The sequence below is a fragment of the Phocoena sinus genome, chromosome 15, assembly GCF_008692025.1.
Source record: "Phocoena sinus isolate mPhoSin1 chromosome 15, mPhoSin1.pri, whole genome shotgun sequence".
Lineage (NCBI taxonomy): Eukaryota > Metazoa > Chordata > Mammalia > Artiodactyla > Phocoenidae > Phocoena > Phocoena sinus.
Window position 1 is genome coordinate 21,212,409 of NC_045777.1, and position 24,386 is coordinate 21,236,794.

Sequence of the window (24,386 nt, forward strand, 5' to 3'; positions counted from 1 at the left end):
TCACATCTAAGGAGCTAGATTTCATTCCAATCTAGCTGGATTAATACTTACAGATTCAATACACCATTAGTATTTATGTGTAAAAACATAAAGGCACCCATAAACTCACAGAACCCATAAAGTAACTGCCCAGGATAAAGGACATTATTGAATAGGATGCTCTAATGGCAAGTGTTTCCTTACTCTTCCTTACATTTTGTGACTGAAGAATCCCAGATATAGTAGGGTATATAGCCTTCAAACACAAAGACAGACTCTCTTCTGGGTTGCCATTTAATGCATAAACCATCACCCACCCTTACCACACTGCAAAAACTGATATACTGGCTGACTCTACCATTAGACTCTGAGGCAGAGCGTAAATCCTATTTGACTCTGTACTACTAGCACCTGGTACAGAATTTAGAAATGTTTCCTAACCACACATTATAATCACTTATAAAATCTAAGAAACCAAACAAAATCTAACTACTAAAAGCTACAGAGCTAAATGTTTTCTTTTTCTTAATGTCTTGAACTAATAGCCTCTCTGTTACACTTAGATACATAAAAGTCATGAACTTAAAATCTGGTTTAAAATTTCTTTGCTTGTTTGTTTTGTATATCTGTGCGTTAAAAGTGACTCTATAAACTTTAGATTTCAAAAAAAACCAAACAAACGTGGATTACCATAATCTCTTAGAAGAGCCTGAGCAGGTCTTTCACTGTCAGGAGTTGTGGGCTCCGTGCTTCCACCACTTGCTGAACTAATACCACTATTCGTGCGACTATGACTCTTCAAGTTATTTTCTCCACCACCCTAGTCAAATAAAAATGAATCAAATATTTGACAGCTAGACCCATAGTTTACAAGTATAGACAGAAGTCAATCACTAAAGCCATGTTGATAAAATGGAATGTGCCAGTTGAACAGCATAAACTGATACAGATAAAAATTGACAAAGGATTAAAACTGCTGTGGTGTTTTCACATAAACACCACCTATTGAAGGTATCAAGGGTCTGATGATTAGAGGCGGTGCCCATTCTGGGGTTTTCTTTGCTGCTGTTTAAAAGGGCCAGACCTTTTCCATCTTCACTAGACTTCACTAGCTAATGACTCTGGGTCCTTAAAGAAATACCCTAGTGCCTCCCAAGCAAAACATCAGAACAGGAATACAATCTTAAAAAAACAAAACACAAATAAACAAACAACAACTTTCAAATGTAGTTATATGATAAAACACAAACAATAAAACATATGATTAGTACAAAGATTAACTCCTGTATGTATAGGGGCTAACAAAGGTGTCTGTTAAAGACATTCCTCATTTTCTTCCCCTACAAACACAATTCATTTTATCCAGATAAGGTGACTGTTATTAGCCACCTACTGGGACATGAACATAATTTCCTTAATAATAACTTGATCACCCATCCAACATCCACTCATCTCACTCCAGTATACTCTATTAATTCCCCACCCACCCACTGCTCCACCTCTACTCCAGGTAGAGGGATCACATATCTCGAAGACAGAAGCAGGGGAACTGGGAGTCTCTGGAAAGTTTTTTTGAGTTAGAAGCATTGGTGCTTTGGGGGGATTTTCAAACTTTGGTCCAGAGGGGCCAGAAAGAGCTGATGAGATAGAAAAGAATAAACCAGATGCTGTTTACAGCCAACACTAGATCTACAACGGATACAAGGAATTATGGAGTAGGGGACTTTTTCTAGATTATTCAAGCCAATTCACCAACACAGCAAAAGAAGTAAGAGCTTTAGGGCTTCCCTAGTGGCACAGTGGTTGAGCGTCCACCTGCCGATGCAGGGAACACAGGTTCGTGCCCCGGTCTGGGAAGATCTCACATGCCGTGGAGCGGCTGGGCCCATGAGCCATGGCCGCTGAGCCTGCGCATCTGGAGCCTGTGCTCCGCAACGGGAGAGGTTAAAACAGTGAAAGGCCCGCGTACAGCAAAAAAAAAAAAAAAGAAGAAGTAAGAGCTTTAAGTAAACACTGTCCAGGAATAAAGACAGTGTTTAGCTGGAATTTCTCTCATGCAGAATCTCTCAGGGACTTGATGAGGCACTGAAAGGTAAGAAACCTCAAAATAGATACTTTAAAAAGGATCCCTTCTGAATCAGTGAGCTGAATTTACAAACGAATGCCTTTAAAAAACACAAGGACAGACATTTGGGAATATAATTTACATAAAAACAGAAGGTGATATTCTCTGACAAATTACATGTTGTACGCTTCTTACCATCTCCATCTGGCAACCAATGGCTTCTAAAAGTGCTGAATCTTGAACAATATTTAACATTGCCCCTGAAACAACAAAAAAATACATTTAACAATGAGATATCGTCTCACACCAGTCAGAATGGCCATCATCAAAAAATCTAGAAACAATAAATGCTGGAGAGGGTGTGGAGAAAAGGGAACACTCTTGCACTGCTGGTGGGAATGTGAATTGGTTCAGCCACTATGGAGAACAGTATGGAGGTTCCTTAAAAAACTACAAATAGAACTACCATATGACCCAGCAATCCCACTACTGGGCATATACCCTGAGAAAACCAAAATTCAAGAAGAGTCATGTACCAAAATGTTCATTGCAGCTCTATTTACAATAGCCCGGAGATGGAAACAACCTAAGTGCCCATCATTGGATGAATGGATAAAGAAGATGTGGCACATATATACAATGGAATATTACTCAAACATAAAAAGAAACGAAATTGAGGTATTTGTAATGAGGTGGATAGACCTAGAGTCTGTCATACAGAGTGAAGTAAGTCAGAAAGAGAAAGACAAATACCGTATGCTAACACACATATATGGAATTTAAGAAAAAAAATGTCATGAAGAACCTAGGGGTAAGACAGGAATAAAGACACAGACCTACTGGAGAACAGACTTGAAGATATGGGGAGGGGGAAGGGTGAGCTGTGACAGGGCGAGAGAGGCATGGACATATATACACTAACAAACGTAAGGTAGATAGCTAGTGGGAAGCAGCCGCATGGCACAGGGATATCAGCTTTGTGCTTTGTGACCGCCAGGAGGGATGGGATAGGGAGGGTGGGAGGGAGGGAGACGCAAGAGGGAAGAGATATGGGAACATATGTATAACTGATTCACTTTGTTATAAAGCAGAAACTAACACACCATTGTAAAGCAATTATACCCCGATAAAGATGTTAAAAAAATATATTTAAATACATAACAAGAATACTAAAATGGCTAAAACATCTCCATTAATACAGAGATAAGAATATTACTTTTGCTGAGTATTCCTGAAATTTCCATAAAATAACTAATAAATCCACTGGTTGGTCAGAAAAGATCTTTTTTTTTTTTTGTGGTATGCGGGCCTCTCACTGTTGTGGCCTCTCCTGTTGCGGAGCACAGGCTCTGGACACACAGGCTCAGCGGCCATGGCTCACGGGCCTAGCCACTCCGCAGCATGTGGGATCTTCCCGGACAGGGGCACAAACCTGTGTCCCCTGCATTGGCAGGCGGACCCTTAACCACTGCACCACCAGGGAAGCCCAGAAAAGATATTCTTTAGAAGTGACCTAATCTCCTGATCTCTCCCCCAAATTTTAAAATAACGTTTTCCTAAAATAAATCTGAAGGTCAAACTTTGCTTTATATAAAAAAATGACCGTTTTCAGGTATTTTTTAATTGGTGTGAAAGACCAGATGTAAACATCTCAATTTCGAGGGTAATATAAACTAAGAAAAATATTATGTAATACTTTCAAAACCAGATTCTGATCTTTCCTTTTTCTTTTTTTAATAAATTTATTTATTTTTTAAATTTATTTTTGGCCGCACTGGGTCTTTGTTGTTGCGCATGGGCTTTCTCTAGTTGCAGTGAGTGGAGGCTACTCTTCCTTGCAGTGCGTGGGCTTCTCATTGCGGTGGCTTCTCATGGCAGAGCACGGGCTCTAGGCACGCAGGTTTCAGTAGTTTTAGCACACGGTCTCAGTAGTTGTGGCGCACAGGCTCAGTAGTTATGGCGCACGGGCTTAGTTGCTCCACGGCATGTGGAATCTTCCTGGATCAGAGCTTGAACCCATGTCCCCTGCGTTGGCAGGCAGATTCTTAACCACTGCGCCACCAGGGAAGCCCTGATCTTTTCAATATAAAATAACAAAATAAAAATCACAGCTATACCTTTCTGACCAACAGCTTTTTACAAATGGTTTAGGGCTCGCCCATGGCTGCATATTCTGAAGGCAAGCTGCATGTATTTATAACCAAGGAACTCATAGCCCTAGAAAGACTAGGACGGAAACAAGATAGTGAGCCTAGCACACTGCTTCTCATCCCAGTGGGGGAGTGCTCTTGTGCACCATGGATAAAGAGAGGACAGACACAGCTTTGCCAATCTATGGCAAGACCAACAATTGATTCTTCCTTGGAACACACATAGGGAGCCTCTTCAGAACAAGGATAAAGCAGAACTAAATACTCTATCAACTGTAGAAATTATCTGATTTCAAGTGATGTTATTTGAATAACCTAAAGAAGTACAATTTGGAGGCTCTCTCATATCGAGATTTAACCTCTGTTCCTTCAACTCCTTTCCAAAATGAAAGGATTTACTCTTGCCTGTTTATTCCCCTCTCTTGTTGCATAACATACTATACTTCCTGAGTACCCACTCCAACCACTACTGCCACCACCAATTCTCTGGCTTTGTCATTTCCTCTCCTGGAATGAAATCCTAACCTCACTGGCGCCTATTCAAATCCTGCCCTACAAGATCCAGTTTAACTTCCACTTCCCTCTATGAAGTTTCCTTGCTCTTCTGGTTTCTTCTTTCTCAACCCTGAAGACACTCAACATGACATGCAATCAGCACTGCCTTCTGCTGTTATCTGAGTACTCTGTGAAGGTGTTCCAACCTCTGCAATGAAACTTGCTCAAGGATAAAAGCCATGCCATTCTCTTCTTTCTCCCTGGAGTACCTGCACATAGGACTATGCCCTTGGCTTTGATAAAAAACCAGAAGTACAGTAAGAGACAGCTGCAGTAACCAAGCTGAGAGGTGATAAGTGTTTAAAATATGTAAGTGGCAATAATAATAAGGAGCCATTTAAGACAGAGAGTCAGTATGATTAGAAAACCAACAGGAAACAATAAGGAAAAAGGGAGGAGGCACAGCAACAGCTACTCTTCAATCTCCTCCTGGCATGTTCAAACATGGCTTCCAGAATTACACCCAACTCCAAATATTTTCACATGTACGTAACAGGCAGGAGGAAGAGGCAGAGGCAGAAGTAATGAGGACAGAAAGGAAAGAGAAGAGAGGGAAGGGGAGAAGAAGGGGAGGAAAGGGGAGAGAAGGAGAGAGGAAGGGCAAGAGGGAAAGAGAAAAATAAAGAACACAAATAAAACTAAGCCAACATCACCTACCAAGACAACTAGGATGCTTTCCTTCCCTCATCTCACCCCTTCAAAATTTTTCACATATAAAAGCAAACAAATTCTGCCTCTGATTCAGAATAAGTAGGGCTATATTATGCTTAGGTTCCCATCCTTGACCCCTGCCTCCTCAACATGCCTGAGGTCAACATACCACCTGGGTTTTCACCTACAAAAAAACATGTGAACACAAACCTAGTATCATTTGAGTGTTGTTGGGGTCCGTTTCCGTTTGCAAGGCACCTATTAGTATATTCACAAGTCTCAGCTTCAGTGACAAAAAAGTTATTGGTTTATCATAAGAAGAGCTGTCATCATTACTAAATTTTCCTTCCAGGACCACCTACGGAAGAAACAAATAACATTTAACATCGTCTGCTGTGGTACACTACGCCCATGTAGGAACTGCTACAGTGGACACATAGATCAGTCTAACAAGCAAGGCTTTCAGTCTGACTAATATTAGCCACTGTGCTAAGTGTGTCACTAACTCACACAACATATGAGATCAGACATCACCAGCCCATCACTTCTTTAAATGGTAGGCCAAGGGCATGCTGGCTCACTGACAGAAGAAATACCTCAACAAATCAACTTTGTTGATTCACTTGAAATAATTTGAAAATTTTTTTAAAAGCTCCTGTTCCATTTTAAAAAAAACAATTTGACTTGAATTAACACACAAAAGAGAATACAGAATACAAAAAACTTTACCTCGGATTTGACTGTGCCAAAGTGATGTGGGAGGGGCAACAAAGAAAGCAGGATATTAATGGAAGATCTTCTCAATTCTGTTGGATTTACATAGCTTTTGAATTTTGAGAGTTCTCTGCCAAAAAAAAAAAAGATAGCTATTAGTATTTCTGAACTAAAGTATGTTTTTAGCTATCGCCAAATATACATTATGCCAATTTTTTATAATACACGTACTGGGTTTGGTTTTATAAAGAATGCAGTAACTACTTTCCACTGAGTTCATATTCTGCAATTTGTGTGTGTGTGAGAGAGAATCTCTGTGTTAAACTGTTATGGAATTAAACTAGAATCTGATTGACTGATTGATTGATTTTAAATGTAAGGCCTACTCCACAAAAGACCTCTGGGCTGGGGCTATTCTTACCCCTCTAGACCAGACCAAGAAGGATTCAACACACCCGTGGACAAAGAGAACGGAAAGAGTTCAGGGACGAGGTAGGCCTGGTTGTTCTACACTCATTTAATATGGCCTGAGTCCCCCTGGGCTATGAAGACAACTGGACAGGATAAATTGGGAAACTGGGGAGGAAGCACCAAAACAGACCAGGCCAAAACCAACAACTGACATACTAGTACAGAATGAAAGCTTACCTGTCAGGCAAAATGGTTTCAAGAGCTGAAATAAAGTAAGGAACCACAACATCAATCCCTTTCAAGTCACAGCAGAACAAAGGAGGGGAGTTTAGAATAACGCTGGCCAAGACAGGATGGCACACATAATCATTTATCTGCAAACCTTGAATTAAAAGCATGTAAAATCTAGGAAAGCAAGAAAAAAATTTTAAACAAACTGCTGATCAACTGTTTTCATAATTATTAATATTTTCTACACAGTCATCTTAAAGTCTATTTCCAATCTTCACTACTTCTATCCTTTAAAAGGTATTACTGGAGTTAGAACAATTCAGAATCAAGTACACTAAGAACCAAGTTATATTTCCTAATCAAAAGGAAAAAAAGATTCATGTCTATTACACTTTCTTGAGGTTTTAAGCCTTGCAACTCAGTTACAGGTGCCTGCAAATGAAGTAACTACTGATAAAAACAAAAGGCTGCAGTAATTATCAATAAACTGGAGGAATTACTGAATTGATTTCCATGTCAGTAAAATTTTGTAGCGTTTCACAACTCCTGAAAAAAAGTGTGTTGTGTCCCTTTCCCCCTCCCCCATTATTTTTGGGGGCACAATGAAAGAAAGAAACCTCATTCGACCCTGTACTCACCATGATATGAAGGTCACTCTGAATAAGAATCCTTTTAGGAATGTACTTGAACATACCTTACTTTCAACATCCTCCCCTAACCCCCAATGAACTAAGCATTCAATCTTCCATCATTCAAGAGCAACTATACTAGTATACTCTTCTGCTACTGTAAGGTACCTTTCTCCATAAACCTCCTCAGAAACAACTTCCTCACCTCCTGGTCATTGCTCAACCCATTTCAATCCATCTTCTCTTTCTAGAAATCAACTAAAACCATGTTATAGCAAATAACCAATGGCCTCTCAAATGGTAAATCCAAAAGACATGTCTAAGTCTTAACTTTGCCTTTTTAAAGCATTCAACCCTTTGATTACTCCCTTCCGCTCTTAATTCTTCTCTGACTTCTATGGCTAGTTCCTTTAACAGATCTTATTCCACGTGCCTCCTAACACTGGGGGTTCCAACTCAGTTCTCTAAGCTAACTGAGCCAACCTCAGTTCTCTAAGCTATCTCTTCTACTAGCCTAGTTTTAAACACTACTTAAGCCACCAAACATAATCAAATCAGTCTCTAGCTCCAGATCTACTAGCCAAAAGCATACTGCAGACCTGAGGGCAGGACATGTCTACTGATTACTCTAGTACTCCCTGTGCACAGCGACTGGCACAAAGTAGGAACTTAACAAATATTTGTTGATTAATAGCCCGCAGGCACCTCAAATTCAACAGGTTCAACACTAACCCCATCCTTGGCCCCCGTCACAAATCCGCTCTTCAGTCACACTACCACCCATCTAATCTTATGGGCCAGATAGAAGGCTCGTGTTCACAGCCTTCTCCCTTACTGCTATTGATACCGTTTTGGAGTATCGTCCCAACCCGTGGGCTCCCTCCTAAGAAATGTGCCCCCACCACATGGGGTGCCAGTATCCAATGTGACCCACCTTCACAGCTGTAGCTGATTAGACCAGAGGTAGACACCTGATTAATCAGATCCTCTTTCTCAGGAATCTGAAATTAGGATTCAGAATGCTAATTGGCCCTGCTGGTCACCCAGACAAAGGTCACGGAAATTTGAACTTAGAAGCATACTACAATATAAGAACATGATCTGCAGGTAAGAGAAGAATGAAGCAGTTCTGGCAGACCATGATGACAGAGAAACAAAAAGGAGGAAAGTTGTTTTGGTCCCTGAACACTTTCTAGCTCTTGGTTCCTGCCCTTTGTGAGACCCTGCTGCATGTCCTGACCTTAGAAGGTATTCAATAGCGTGAGTTTCTCATATCTCATTCCCCTTTTGCTTAAGTCACATTGAAAGAGTTTTCTGTTACTTAAAGTCAAGTGCCTATTAAGATACTGCTTACTTCCCTGCATGTACCATTCTGTTTCATATCTGTATTCTTCTACCCTTTTTCCTTCTGAGTCAGTTTAATCCTCTCTCCTGAGAACCTAGTATGTACAGACACCTGAATGTTCTTATTAATATTAGTATCACTTCAGGAGCTGTGTGAATGATCAGCTGAGGAGGGCAAAGGACAGTCAAGAAAAATAGCAGGCCATTACAAGTTAATTTAGCAAAAAAGTGACAAGGCCTGAAGTGTCATGGAGGGGACAGAGTGGAGAGATTAGAAAGAGGGTTAAGTAGCAGAAAGGCAAGAGTCGGTTGACCATCTAAAGATACAGAGGGAGAGAAGAGAAGCCTAAAATGACTCCTAGTTTCTGGCATAAGCAACTGAATGGATGGCAGAGCCATTCAAAAAGACTGGCTGAAGTCATAAATTTGGATAGGATGACCCTACCCAACCTGCTAACATAGTCTAAATACTAGTCATCTTTTGTAAGTCCAGCACAATCATCCAATCCTCTGTAACTCTTTCCTGAACCCCCAGGGCAAGTGTATGCTGCTGCTTCCTCTGAATGCCTATAGCACTTTTTCTGTGTCTCTCTCTTACCAGCTTTCTATTGCTATTGGATTGGTGTTACTCGTGTACATGGCTTTGCTCACTTGAGAAAATAAGCTCCTTAGACGCAGGATTGACAGCTAACATTTCTGGACCATCTATACTGTCTAGTACTGTGATAAAAATGTATTAAAAATTTAGTGTGGCCCTTCAAATCTCTCTGTAATTAACAAACGTCATGTAAGATGGAATTAACAATACTTCTAAAATAAAAAGGGTGTTAGGAGTCCTCACCAAATCTGGTATGGTAGGTAAAAAGGAAGAATTCAAGCAAAAAATTTCAGTTACTTACATACATTTGCAGGTATTTCAAACCAACATTTACTTATCAATTCAACCTACTAAGCCATGCTATAATAGTTTCACTATCACAACTATATAAATGGAAAAATAAACAAAAAAAATTCTAAGACCTGGATAAATAAGCTGGCAGAATCTCTTCTCCAGTCTTCTTGCTACAAAAAATCCTACACAGTGTCCCACAAGCCTCAGCTCTTCCTGCTTCATAGTTATCAGGAAATTCACTTGCATCAAACATAGGATTGGAAACCATGGTGTCTGTGGACATTTGTGACCCTTTCCGTCGAAACTCCATGCTAGCTTGTGTTGTAATGGCTGGGGAGAAAAAAGGAGGGTTTTATTATATTTGTTGATATGCAAATAGGCTCATGGGACCCTGGACACAAAGATCAAATGTTGGTGTCATTAAATTGCTACTTGAATAGAATCCAATAATGCTTTGTTTAGCAATTATGTCTTAATTTTTTTTTTAAAGGGCTCTCTGAAATCTTCTTTGAAAAGGGGTAACAATTTACAGTGGTACTGTCAGTTTAACAGATTCTACAAGATGCATTTTTCAACTGAATTTCTGATTAGCAGAGTACATTTGTATATATCTGTATTCACATACATACAGATATATAACACAGAATTTGGCTTTTCTATTATTTATTCTGTTTTTTTCTCTCCCTATAAAATGATGCTTAAACATTAAGAAAAATAGGTACTGCAAATTTACACATTACCCCAGACAGACATCATAATTGAATGGGTAATCCCATGCCAGGTTGTATACTTTAGGGAGAGGGCAAGGTAAGGATAAGAAATGGGTAGGAAGAGAGAGCATCCCCACCACCCAACCAACTCCAAAACACACACCAAAGAATCGCCCAACCAAGCAAAATGAGAATGAATTTTAACAACCACAGACAGCAGCTAACTTGAGGTTGATAAATCAGAAAACTGGATTGGTAAGAAAGATTATCATGGTCATTCGTTGTCACTGAAACAGAAGCCCTTCGAAAGTTGCTTTTATTTTTAACAAAAGATTTCACAGTGTATTGAAAATCACTCTGAAATCTTTTATCACTCTACATGAAATGTTTAAATTATTTGTAATAACAGATTTAACAGAATGCAGAGTCAAGCATAAATCTTTATGCAACTTCCCATGAGCCATTTTTAGTCCTGAATAAGCTATCCAGCAATAATACATTTGAAAAACACTACATGCAGAATGCATACAAATCAAACACTAAATCTGTATAAAAATACGCTTAAAGCTTTAAATTAAAAAAAAAAAAAAAAGCCAAAACACAGTTAGTGCAAAATCCTGGAATTCATGACATGACCAGACTAGTGTACAAAAATAATGGGACTGATTCAGGCAGATTAATTTGCTTTTGCCAACAATCTTCCCCATTCAAAACACAGAAAAGTATTTTTCTTCCCAAGTGCAAAAACTACAAGAGACAATGACAATCAAAATTTTTAATGGAATTATGAAAAAAAATAAAAACATGACTGCAATTAAGGAGAAGCTTCTGGTTCCTACTTACAAGATTTATAAGAAAGAAGAATTTGGATAAAAGATGCTGCAAGATAATAGAAATAAATGGAAACAAATCAAAGGACAGTAGTAATTATAAAATACTTTAAAGATGGTGAAATTTTACAATAAGTTAAGAAGCTTTTTTGCTTTTTAAAAGTTAGATTAAAAGCTTTATGATACCACAAGCTAGTTCAAAAACAGGAAATTGTGCATTCAGATCCAAAATTATGATTTTTGTATCATGCAAAACAATGAACGAAGAAAATTACACAAGTACAAAAAATTGAGGTTTTGAACTGCCCATAACGTGCATTAAAATTTTAGTTCATTAACCCTTCCCAGCTCAATGTTACAATTACAAAGCACAGTGTACTGTCATGTAACTCTAAAGCTAACCAGTTCACAGAAGCAAACATTTTTAGAGGTGAACTACATGGCAGAATTCCTTAATGGCAGCCAGTACTTAAGAGAACAGACTAACAGAGTCAGTATTCTCAACCTTCCCACCACCCGCAAGACCTCAAGAGTAGCACCCAACAGCACTTTAACCCATTCAACTATCTGGACACCTCCTACCTCCTGGGTAATACAACAGCCTTTCTCATCTCTGAACACAAGGTGGGGGAAGAAGACCTTCTATTCCTTTCCCACCAAAGAAAATGGTAAGAGTTAAAAAGTAGGAATTTGTAGCCCACACATGATTTGAATTCTAGTTTCTATCTTTTGGCACAAGAGGGTGAGAAAAGCTGTTAAAAACTCCCTAGAGAGTGGGAAGATCTATAAATTCCCTTTAAGCAAGCCCACCAAGGAAGCAGCAGGTTGAACCACTCTGGATTCAGGGATTTTAGTGTCAACAGCTTGATACCCAAAAGTTACACTGTAAAGAATTGTATCTTAATAAAAATAAAAAATAAAAATATGACTAACTCAATCTAGAATATACAATACAAATTAACAAATATAAACATGGGTCATAAAACTCAAAATATAAGGCGCATGAACTTTAGAAAACATAAGCCAAAATGTTTTTTAAATGTTTTCATTTAGTCATCAAATAAGTACATTTATTTATCCATAAGTCAAACTTGCAAATAAAATATGGAAATGGTAGAATATAAAGTGTCTGAATTTGAACAGAATAAACAAAGGAATCCCTAAACTCAATCATGCAATCTCAAATTATATTCCTGAAAATGCCTTTATATGCACTACTTTTCTAAATTATTTAAAGATTTGTAAGAACAACCAAAACAATTTACATGTATATAATGCTAACAGTCATAGACCCTTAGTTCCGAGATGATACATAATAACAAAGAATGCATTTCTGAGAGAAAGGAGAGACCCTTATGACCATTTTATTAGTTTTATCCTTGAAATTAACACTCTCCCTAGAGATGCATAATCTAACGCAATTAGGCATCCTTTTATCTCAAGTTATTTCCTACCCCAGTGGAAAAGTGCTTCTCTTACCAACCAACCAATATTAATTATATTATTACATAAAGCACAATTAATTCATAAAGCATAGTGCCTGGCACAGAGTAACTGCAGGTCAGTAAGTGCTAGCCATTATTATTGCTCAGCTCTATAAAACAGTCATAAATATTCAGTATATTCTGCAGTACCCCAACCTTCCATCCTGCACCCTATGCCACTACTTCCATGTGTAATGGTAAGATGACAAAAATAAGTCATATTTAGATAGAATTTCATTTCTGTAATAAAATCTAAATAAAGATATCAGGGCTGAGTTATTAATTCTTCACCAGTCTTACTTACAGAGAAAATATATTTTTCGAAGTGTGCCCTTGAAATAAAGTTCTCTAGACTAAAACCTAAAAGGTTAGAGTCTTCTGTGAAGCAGAAATTTTCTGATATTTATAAGTAGTAATGAGTGAATGGCTGTCAAAATCTAAGAAAACACTTCTTATGAATAAATTTCTGGTCAATTATGTTTAATTCTTTATATCAATATTATTATCCTGGCTGACATGAAGGGAACTTCCAGGTCACCTAGGAATCTGGTTTAACAAAACGTGGCTAACCTGAAGTATTAGACAAAAGCCAGACAAAAGCCAAACCTCATAGAACGAACATAAAAAGGACAAGTAGGGAAACTTTCAAAATTACTTCAGCTGGAAGGGGTTAAGCACAAGACACTGCTTGGTCAGAGACAGAGAGCTTTTTAAGATACATATTAATCTTGCAGGTAGGAAAGATTAAAAAGAAAAAAAAGAAAAGAAAAAAATGACAACGTATTTCTTGAGCAATATTTACCAGTCATGCTGCTGTCTCTGTTTATCCCATTATGAAGTTTACAGTGAACAAATGCTGCATCAAATAACCATGATCCAAAGAGATTCAAGATGCTGTTAACCTTTGGTCTCTGTGGGGCAGGCAGTGGCCGGGGTTCTGAACTAGTCTGATTTGGACTTGACAGAGGAGAGGTGGAGGATGTCTGGTGCTGAACTTTTGAGGCGTGAGCAGTACTAACCTATTAGAAGAACACAAGAATATAGCCACACTCATGAAAAGTTTGAGAAAACAGCAGGATTTTTTAAAAGCAAGGCAGATTAAAAAGCCCATTTTATACAGTATAACAATGGTCATGAAAACGTACTGTGCTTGTCTTCATGGTGGCCTTGTTCACAGTAACAGCCCGGTGCCTCCGGTTATGTGGTGGGGTGGTATTGACAGCAGTGCTTTGAGGCATACTCAATCTATTCACGGGTGTTGGAGGAGCACTGTCTGATCGGGGTCTAGAAATGCCTTTAAAGAAAGACAAATGGAGTTATTCTTCATAATTCAAAATGTGTGGTCAGTAAATCTTCCTCAAGCAACACCAGTGAAGGCTCACAACAGACTACAGCAGAGACTGCTAGCTGCCTCCCAGTATCAATTTGTCCTTTCTTCCTGAGTTACAAAACACAAATTTTAGCTAGACATGGCTACGCAGAATAAACAACTGCCTTTTGAAGGCTCCCTTACAGCCAGATGTGGCCATGTTCTGACCACAGAGAAGTGGGCAATTATTGGGTGGGTCTTCCCCAAGAAATCTCCTTAAAAGAACGAATCAAAGGTAGATGCTCCTTCCTTCCCAATTCCTGAACAGGATAGCTGAAACTCTTTCAGCCATCATGGCCCACGAGAGTGTGCACAAAGGATGAAGAGCCAAAAGATGGAAGGGAGGGCCTTGGGTCTCTGACAATGGTGGAACTGCTATAGCAGCCCTGTATACAGCTTAGCCCTGCGCTTAACACGTGTGAAAGTAAACTACCTTGTTTAAACCACTAGTACTTTTGGCTAGGTGGCAGCCAAAGTTAACTGAACTAATATATTACCTCTGTAATACATTAATTGCACATAACAAAACATTTTTGAAAATGATAGGTATTAAATATCACTGCCTTTTTAACAGATTAAAAAAAATCTGACTTTTCATGTGAAAAACAGTTTAAAACAATGGTTCACAAAAAGTATAAACTGCTTCCTAATGATTCACATAAGAATGACACCTAATGCATTTTAATCTGTATTTTCTTGGATTACTAGTGAGAATGAACACTTTTCTCTTTTGCAAATTATTTATTCATAGTCTTTGTCCATTTATCTACCAGATCTTATTCTTTTTCTTTGCATTATTTGATCTATTTATATAATAATAACAAAAACCCTCTAGCTATCACATTTGTTGCAAATAATTTTTCCCAGGTTATTATTTGTAATCAACTCTGATCATCTTTTGCTTTCGGCTGTCCACAAAAGTTTCTAAAACTAGACTCTAAAGTTATCTTCAAACATCTAGCAACATACACAAAATTCACCTAAGAATGCATCCACCAGACAGCTGATTCCACGCATGGCACGAAAAAATATTTGAGGCAGATGTTTAAGGCAGGGATACTGATTCAATTCCTGCGGCATTCCGCTCACATTTAAGAACTGTTCCTGAAATTTGGGAGTAGAGCTTATAATGGCTGGGTTACTCAAATCCACGGGATTACTATCAAAAGAGAGAGCAAGAATTAATTATACATTTAGAAATCTCTTTAGCAATAAAATGCATGCAATCTAATTTAAGAACAGGCTGTTTGTGCCTATTTCTTTGATTCAGAGAGGAGATTAATCTGTATTTAATAAGCTAGGGACTCAAACACCAACACTACTTTACAGAAGTGTGCTTACATGAACCTACTTGGCCTATTCAGAGAATGAGAATCAAAATAAGACTAGTTTTTAATTTTTTTAACATATACATGGATATTTTGTAATATGTTTGGAATTAAGCAATGGAATGGTAAAACTATAAATAAATCAACAAGAAACCCAAGGAGAAAATCTTACTTTAATATTAACATTTCCAATTTTTTAAAAACTATGTGAAAACTGGGATTAGTGTTTGTGTTCACGTGCACATACTAAAGCCATACATTTCAATGTATTTATTTCTTTTCTGTTCCATATTTTTAAAATTAATTTATTTTAACACCTTTATTGGAGTATAATTGCTTTACAATGTTGTGTTAGTTTCTGCTGTACAACAAACTGAATCAGCTATATGTACACATACACCCCCATATCCCCTCCCTCTTGTGTCTCCCTCCCACCCTCCCTATCCCATGCCTCTAGGTGGTTACAAAACACCAAGCTGATCTCCCTGTGCTATGCAGCTGCTTCCCACTAGCTAGCTATTTTACATTTGGTAGTGTATATATGTCCATGCTACTCTCTCACTTTGTCCCAGCTTACCCCTCCCTCCCCACCCCCGTGTCCTCAACTCCATTCTCTACGTCTGCGTCTTTATTCCTGTCCTGCCCCTAGGTTCCTCATATCCATTTTTTTTATTCCAAATATATGTGTCAGCATATGGTATTTATTTTCCTCCTTCTGATTTAATTCATTCACTCTGTATTACAGACTCTAGGTCCATCAACCTCACTACAAATAACTCAATTTCGTTTCTTTTTATGGTTGTATATATGTGCCACATCTTCTTTACCCATTCATCTGTCGATGGACACTTAGGTTGCTTCCATGTCCTGGCTATTGTAAATAGTGCTGCAATGAACATTGTGGGACATGGCTCTTTTTGAATTATGGTTTTCTCAGGGTATATGCCCAGTAGTGGGATTGCTGGATCGTATGGTAGTTCTATCTTTAGTTTTTTAAGGAACCTCCATACTGTTCTCCATAGTGGCTGTGTCAATTTACATTCCCAATAACAGTGCAAGGGGGTTCCCTTTTCTCCACACCCTCTCCAGCATTTATTGTTTGTAGATTTTTTGATGATGGCCATTCTGACCGGTGTGAAGTGATACCTCATTGTAGTTTTGACTTGCATTTCTCTAATGACTAGTGATATTGAGCATCCTTTCATGTGTTTGTTGACAATCTGTATATCTTCTTTGGAGAAATGTCTATTTAGGTCTTCTGCCCATTTTTGGATTGGGTTGTTTGTTTTCTTGATATTGAGCTGCACGAACTGCCTGTATATTTTGGAGATTAATCCTTTGTCAGTTGCTTCGTTTGCAAATATTTTCTCCCATTCTGAGGGTTGTCTTTTCATCTTGTTTATGGTTTCCTTTGCTGTGCAAAAGCTTTTAAGTTTCATTAGGTCCCATTTGTTTATTTTTGGTTTTATTTCCATTTCTCCAGGAGGTGGATCAAAAAAGATCTTGCTGTGATTTATGTCATAGAGTGTTCTTCCTATGTTTCCCTCTAAGAGTTTTATAGTGTCTGGCTTTACATTTAAGTCTTTAATCCATTTTGAGTTTATTTTTGTGTATGGTGTGAGGAAGTGTTCTAATTTCATTCTTTTACATGTAGCTGTCCAGTTTTCCCAGTACCACTTGTTGAAGAGGCTGTCTTTTCTCCATTGTAGATTCTTGCCTCCTTTATCAAAGATGAGGTGACCATATGTGTGTGGGTTTATCTCTGGGCTTTCTATCCTGTTCCAGTCATCTATATGTCTGTTTTTTGTGCCAGTACCATACTGTCCTGATTACTGTAGCTTCATAGTAGAGTCTGAAGTCAGGGAGCCTGATTCCTCCGGCTCCGTTTTTCTTTCTCAAGATTGCTTTGGCTATTTGGGGTCTTTGTGTTTCCATACAATTTTCAAAACTTTTTGTTCTAGTTCTGTGAAAAATGCCATTGGTCGTTTGATAAGTATTGCACTGAATCTGTAGATTGCTTTGCGTAGTACAGTCATTTTCACAATGTTGATTCTTCCAGTCCAAGAATATGGTATATCTCAACACCTGTTTATATCGTCTTTAATTTCTTTCATCAGTGTCTTATAGTTTTCTGCATTCAGGTCTTTTGTCTCCTTAGGTAGGTTTATTCCTAAGTATTTTATTCTTTTTGTTGCAATGGTAAATGGGAGTGTTTCCTTAACTTCTCTTTCAGATTTTTCATCATTAGTGTACAGGAATGCAAGAGGTTTCTGTGCATTAATTTTGCATCCTGCTACTTTACCAAATTCACTGATTAGCTCTAGTAGTTTTCTGGTAGCATCATTAGGTTTCTCTATGTATAGTATCATGTCATCTGCAAACAGTGACAGTTTTACTTCTTCTTTTCCGATTTGGATTCCTTTTATTTCTTTTTCTTCTCTGAATGCCAAGGCTAAAACTTCCAAAACTATGTTGAATAACAGTGGTGAGAGTGGGCAACCTTGTCTTGTTCCTGATCTTACAGGAAATGGTTTCAGTTTTTCACCATTGAGAACGATGTTGGCTGTGGGTTTGTCATATAAGGCCTTTATCATGTTGAGGTAGGTTCCCTCTATGCCTGATTTCTGGAGAGTTTTTTTATCATAAGTGGGTGTTGATTTTGTCGAAAGCTTTTTCTGCATCTGTTGAGATGATCATGTGGTTTTTACCCTTCAATCTGTTAGTATGGTGTATCACACTGATTGATTTGCATATACTGAAGAATCCTTGCATTCCTGGGATAAACCCCACTTGATCATGGTGTATGATCCTTTTAATGTGCTGTTGGATTCTGTCTGCTAGTATTCTGTTGAGGATGTTTGCATCTGTGTTCATCAGTAATACTGGCATGTAGTTTTTTTGTGACATCTTTGGTTTTGGTATCAGGGTGATGGTGGCCTCATGGAACGAGTTTGGGAGTGCTCCTCCCTCTGCTATATTTTGGAAGAGTTTGAGAAGGATAGGTGTTAGCTCTTCTCTAAATGTTTGGTAGAATTTGCCTGTGAAACCATCTGGTCCTAGGCTTTTGTTTGTTGAAAGATTTTTTTTTTTTTTTTTTTTTTTTTTTTTTTTTGCGGTACGCGGGCCTCTCACTATTGGGGCCTCTCCCGTCGCGGAGTACAGGCTCCGGACGCGCAGGCTCAGCGGCCATGGCTCACGGGCCCAGCCGCTCCGCGGCATGTGGGACCCTCCCGGACCGGGGCACAAACCCGTGTCCCCTGCATCGGCAGGCGGACTCTCAACCACTGCGCCACCAGGGAAGCCCTGTTGAAAGATTTTTAATCACAGTTTCAATTTCAGTGCTGTGACTGGTCTGTTTATATTTTCAATTTCTTCCTGGTTCAGTCTTGGAAGGTTGTGCTTTTCTAAGAATTTGTCCATTTCTTCCAGGTTGTCCATTTTATTGGCATACAGTTGCTTGTAGTAATCTCTCATGATCCTTTGTATTTCTGCAGTGTCAGTTGTTACTTCTCCTTTTTCATTTCTAATTCTGTTGATTTGAGTCTTCTCCCTTTTTTTCTTGATGAGTCTGGCAGATGGTTTATCAATTTTGTTTATCTTCTCAAAGAACCAGCTTTTTGTTTTATTGACCTTTGCTATTGTTTCCTTCATTTCTTTTTCATTTATTTCTGATCTGATGTTTATGATTTCTTTCCTTCTGCTAACTTCGGGGTTTATTTTGTTCTTCTTTCTCTAACTGCTTTAGGTGTAAGGTTAGGTTGTTTATTTGAGATTTGTCTTGTTTCTTGAGGTAGGACTGTATTGCTATAAACTTCCCTTTTAGAACTGCTTTTGCTGCATCCCATAGGTTTGGGGTCGTCGTGTTTTCATTGTCATTTGTTTCTAGGTATATTTTGATTTCCTCTTTGATTTCTTCAGTGATATCTTGGTTATTTAGTAACGTATTGTTTAGCCTCCATGTGTTTGTAGTTTTTACAGTTTTTTTCCTGTAATTGATATCTAGTCTCATAGCATTGTGGTCAGAAAAGATACTTGATACAATTCCAATTTTCTTAAATTTACCAAGCCTTGATTTGTGACCCAAGATATGATTTATCCTGGAGAATGTTCTATGAGCACTTGAGAAGAAAGTGTATTCTGTTGTTTTTCGATGGAATGTCTCCAGCCAAGCTGGAGCCTGCTGGCCGTTGGGTGGAGCTGGGTCTTAGCACTGAGATGGAGATCTCTGGGAGAGCTCTCTCCGACTGATCACATGGGCCAGGAGGTCTCTGGTGGTCCAATGTCCTGGACTTGGCTTTCCCACCTTGGAGGCTCAGGCCTGACATCAGGCCGGAGCACCAAGACCCTGTCAGCCACACGGATGTCTGAAGTAAGGTCCTGGGGCAACACCCCAGCATGCATGGCAGACGCGTAGGATAGGGCAGCAGACCCATTTCAATGTATTTAAAACAATGGGCTTGAGGTATATTTTATATGTAAATAATTTTAAACATTTCCATTAAAAAATAGATTTCGGCTTCCACTCAAAATAGTCTGCTTATCTGTCCATTAAACAGCCTTTCCAACCCAAAGTAATATGTTAGTCAACCTACAGCCAGCACCCGGAAAGAACTTCCACTAGCTTCAAGACGAAAAAAACTAGGCTGAGAAACATAAATCAGTGGTTTATAGATGCCCTGGGCCTTTGAAACCTTTTCCATCTACTCAGACTCTGAATTTCACATAACTGCAAGTGGGGACAGGGGCATGTGTGTGCATGTATGGAAAAGGGGCTTCTAGTGTTAGTACACTGTATCCAAAGAACTGTGGTCCACTATGTGGCATAGGAAAGATAAGAAGCCTCTAGAAGCAGTACCTACTGGGGATTATAGTTCTGTGTTCAAAAATTAGAAAAATAAGCAGTAAGCTTGGAATGGACTACACCTCAGTCCAGCAGAGCTCTGCTAAATTCATATCTGCTTGATACCAAAAACTGGGGAGAAAGAAACAGGGGTTCAGGGGGAGTGTGCCGGAGAAAGAGAGCAGTGCATGTGCACAAGAGGAGCAAAAAAGCCAAGAGATAGACAATAGAGCAGTCTGTCCCAAGGCTGCCTTGACCCCTCCCTATCATGATTGAATGTTCACTGCTACTTGGAGCCCAGTGAGACCGCTCTATCATCACACAATAACCCCTCTTTTTCACCTGCATTTGTTTAAGTAAGTTCCTATTCTGTATATCAAAAAAAACCCTGACTAAAATACTAAAATCTTTCAGCTCAAGAAGATAGAGCCTGAAGAGATCAATTAATAGTGAAGGAATAGGAAAAGATTATCCAAGAACTACAAACTCTTAAGGAATATATAACTTTCATGCAACAGAGCATAGAAAAAGATAGGTAGTTTCCTATTTAAGTTACCAAAATATAAATTAGTCAAAAAATAGAAACGGAGATAATTTGGGAAAACATTAAAATAGCATTCCATAACCAAGCAGAAGTTTTCTCTAAAGAATGAAGGATGATTCAATAGAACAGTATTCCATAACCAAGCAGAATTTTTCTCTAAACAATGAAGGATGATTCAGTATTGGGGAAAAATTAACATACTATCAATAGGTAAAAGAAGAAAAAACATTTAATTGCTTAAATGGATGCCAAAATATGATTTGAAAATAATTCAGTAGTATTTCTAATTTTACTTATATTTTTAAATTAAAATTTTTTTCATTGCTTAGGAAATCAGGAACAAAGAAAAGAATAACTATCTAATATCAACAACCAATATCCCACTCAAAATTTCAGACAACAGAGGCATTCCAATGAAAATCAGAATGAAAGAAGGATGCTAAAACAGTATCATTTTAACTCAACAATGTTCTAGAAATTCTGCCTCATGTAGTAAAACACATACAAAAATAATTATAACAACAATGGCAACTTTTCAAGCGTTAGATGTACTGTTTTACATACTTTTTCTTCAACACTTGTAACAAGATGGATAGTATTATTAACCCCATTGTATAGATTAAAAAGAGACTGAGACTCAGAGAGACTAAACTGCTTGCTCAAGTTCACAAAGAAAAAAGTAGCAGAACATGAGCTCATAAACAGATCTTACTGCAATCGAAGCACTTATAATTAATTACCACAGATTCCAGTATGAATTACTAGAACGGAGACATTTATTTGCAGATATGTATTCATTATATCTAGAAATTTAAAAAGAATCAGTGAAATACTCAGAGCATTTTTAAATCCCAAGTATATAAAAAATATACAAAAATAAAATAAGTAAAACATTTTCTTTACAGCAGCAATAGCCACTTACAAGATTTAACAGTAGAAAAAAAGTTAGCCTTTCACAACATCAGCAATAAATACATAGGAATAATGGTAAAAAGAAAAAAATTATGCAGATCTCTGTGAAGAAAACTACAAAACACTTCTGCAAGATATTTAAGATTCTAGGGGCTTCCCTGGTGGTGCAGTGGTTAAGAACCCGCCTGCAATGTAGGGGACATGGGTTCAATCCCTAGCCCAGGAAGATCCCACATGCTGCGGAGCAACTAAGCCCGTATGCCACAACTGCTGAGCCTGCGCTGTAGAGCCTGTGCTCTGCAACAAGAGAAGCCATGTCAATGAGAAGCCTGCACACCGCAATGAAGGGTAGCCCCCACTTGCCTCAACTAGAGAAAGCCCATGCACAGCAACGAAGACCCAACACAACCTAAATAAATTAATTAATTAAATAAGATTCTAAAAAAGAAAAATACCTACTCTTAGAAAAGCAAACACAATATATTAAGATGTCAGCTGTTCCTAAATATAAATACAAGCTTAATGCAATTCTCATCTTTGGCAGAGTCTGGTTAGATGTTCACTAGCTTCTCTTTTCCTCCTATGTTCTCTTGCAATTAAGTGTGGCATATGTTTGAGTTCCAGCCAATGGAATATGGGTAGCAGTGATCTACATCACAGTTCAGGAGCTGGTCCATGAAAACCTTCCACACAATTTTCCTTGCTCTCTCTCTTTTCCATCTTCTAGCCAGATACAGAGGCACTGCCTACAAAGTTAAGGCCCTCATAAAGCCACATGTTGAAGATGGCACAGACTCTGCCAGCCTGGGTCCCTGAACAACTACCTAAGCAGAGCTGCTCCTTACCCAAGACTTTATGAAACATACTGTACTAAGCCACTAAGATTTTCAGGTTCATCTGCTAAAGGAGGACATGTTCCTTACCCTAATTAACACACACTCCAAACCCCAAAAGGTTTTGTGATGTGAGGTTCTTCTGTTCACTTGTGTTTTGTAACATGTCAAATGGATTCTAAAATTCATCTAAAATGTTAAACAGGCAAGAAGAGATTTTTAAAAATATTCCAAGAAATGTTTTAGGGAAAAAGATATTAGTCCCACCAAATATCAATAACTATTATAAGGTTAAAATAATTAAAAGTGTTAATCTCCTATAAGAATGAATTAAAAGATCAATGGAATAATATGCGACCCAAAGACAAAATCCATATATATAAAGGAACTTAATGGCACAAAGGAAACAAAGTCAGAAGAAATCATAGGTGAATATCTATCTGATCAAAAAACAAAGGAAGACTTTCTAATCTTAAAGGAAACAGAAAATAATCACAGAAAAAGACAGATTTAAAAAAATAAACTAAAATCACTGAAAGATGAAAAACACACAATACAAACTGAAAAAAACATGATAGAAAATGGTTAAGATCCCGAACTTATCAACAGGTCATACAGAGTAATTTAGAATCACTAATACACAAAAAGAAAAATGAGGCTCGTCAAACCAGAAAGAAAAGATATGCAAGGAAAAAGTTTACAAATCAAGATAGTATACAACAGAACCAAAGTTCCACAGAGCACAAGGATGGGCCTAGTAGAGAGAAAGGTAGGAAGCAATGAAATTGAATTGAATAGAATTACTATAAAAAAAGAAAGAGCATGAAGTATTACTTTTAGCAATTTGTCCCTCTGTGAAATTTTATGGTGTACCCTCAGTGAAATTTTAAACCACGCTACTAAAGGAGAGGTCCTGAGAGCCAGACTGACCATTCAGTGCTGGTCATAGAGAGGAACAAGCTAGTCTCCAGTCCCCACAGAATGTGACAAAGTCCTGGGAGAGAGATCATCATCCAAGCTGCACCAACAGGCAAGAGAACAAATGCTGCACCTACTGCAGGGAACAAGCCTCTAGAGAGTGTGGCCCAAGAGCAGCTGAGGACAGCCTGACCCTGCTGGGACAGGGAGAGCAGGGGCACATGATCTAGATGTGTGTGTTGTCCAATTTGGCTCCATCTGATGACTGGGCTTAACAGCCACACTGTGAACTCTAACAAGGAGTTATAGCACCGTTCCTGCCCTAAGACACTCACTGCGTAAAGACCACATGAAATACAACAACAACAGTACCTTAACATATGTAAAAAGCGAAACCATGTCTGTGCAACACACTCATTATCCATTTCAGGAGGGATCAGACTGGCATCTTCATCGGGAACTTTAAATGGAGGAAATGAAGGACCATATGTAAAGCGTAGCAATCTAGAAAATAAAAAAAATCATACCAGCAAATTCATTTTGTAACAGAATGGAAAATACATTCAAACATTAAAATATACTAAGAGAAATATGATAAGAGAAAATAGATGAAACTTGTATTATACCTCACTGAAGTGAATAAAATAAATGAAAACCCTTGTTTATAAAATGGATAAACTGGAAGAGGATTTCCAGTTTTGTAAAGGATTTTTTAAAACATGTATTTCTATTTTTAAATAATTAATGTTATTTATAATTTAGTTCATATATTTTTAAGTTATATAATTTATAAATTTATTTTATTTACTTATAAAACTTCTTTATCATTTTATAAATTTATTTAACTGTAATTTTATTTTACTTATATGATTTTATTATAATTATCAAATAAGTGATTTTATAAATTAAATATTATATCTCATATAAAATTTACAATATATCTTGTATATAACATTATAATATGTATAACATGTAACATACAACGGTGTATATAATA

At 37.9% G+C, this 24,386-nt stretch overlaps 1 protein-coding gene across 3 annotated transcripts in view; it reads right to left on the reverse strand.

Moving 5' to 3' along the window:
• RALGAPB (Ral GTPase activating protein non-catalytic subunit beta) overlaps nt 1-24,386 on the reverse strand; it is a 100,860-nt gene that overhangs the window by 41,454 nt on the left and 35,020 nt on the right. For all 3 annotated transcript variants that reach the window (XM_032604290.1, XM_032604292.1, XM_032604291.1), the window contains 10 exons: nt 23,762-23,893; nt 14,995-15,173; nt 13,791-13,939; nt 13,448-13,664; nt 9,750-9,951; nt 6,763-6,930; nt 6,130-6,244; nt 5,611-5,758; nt 2,240-2,304; nt 670-799 (listed from right to left, as the gene is read on the reverse strand). In XM_032604290.1, coding sequence (XP_032460181.1) covers nt 670-799; nt 2,240-2,304; nt 5,611-5,758; nt 6,130-6,244; nt 6,763-6,930; nt 9,750-9,951; nt 13,448-13,664; nt 13,791-13,939; nt 14,995-15,173; nt 23,762-23,893 — 1,505 coding nt within the window. The remainder of the gene's footprint in view (nt 1-669; nt 800-2,239; nt 2,305-5,610; nt 5,759-6,129; nt 6,245-6,762; nt 6,931-9,749; nt 9,952-13,447; nt 13,665-13,790; nt 13,940-14,994; nt 15,174-23,761; nt 23,894-24,386) is intronic.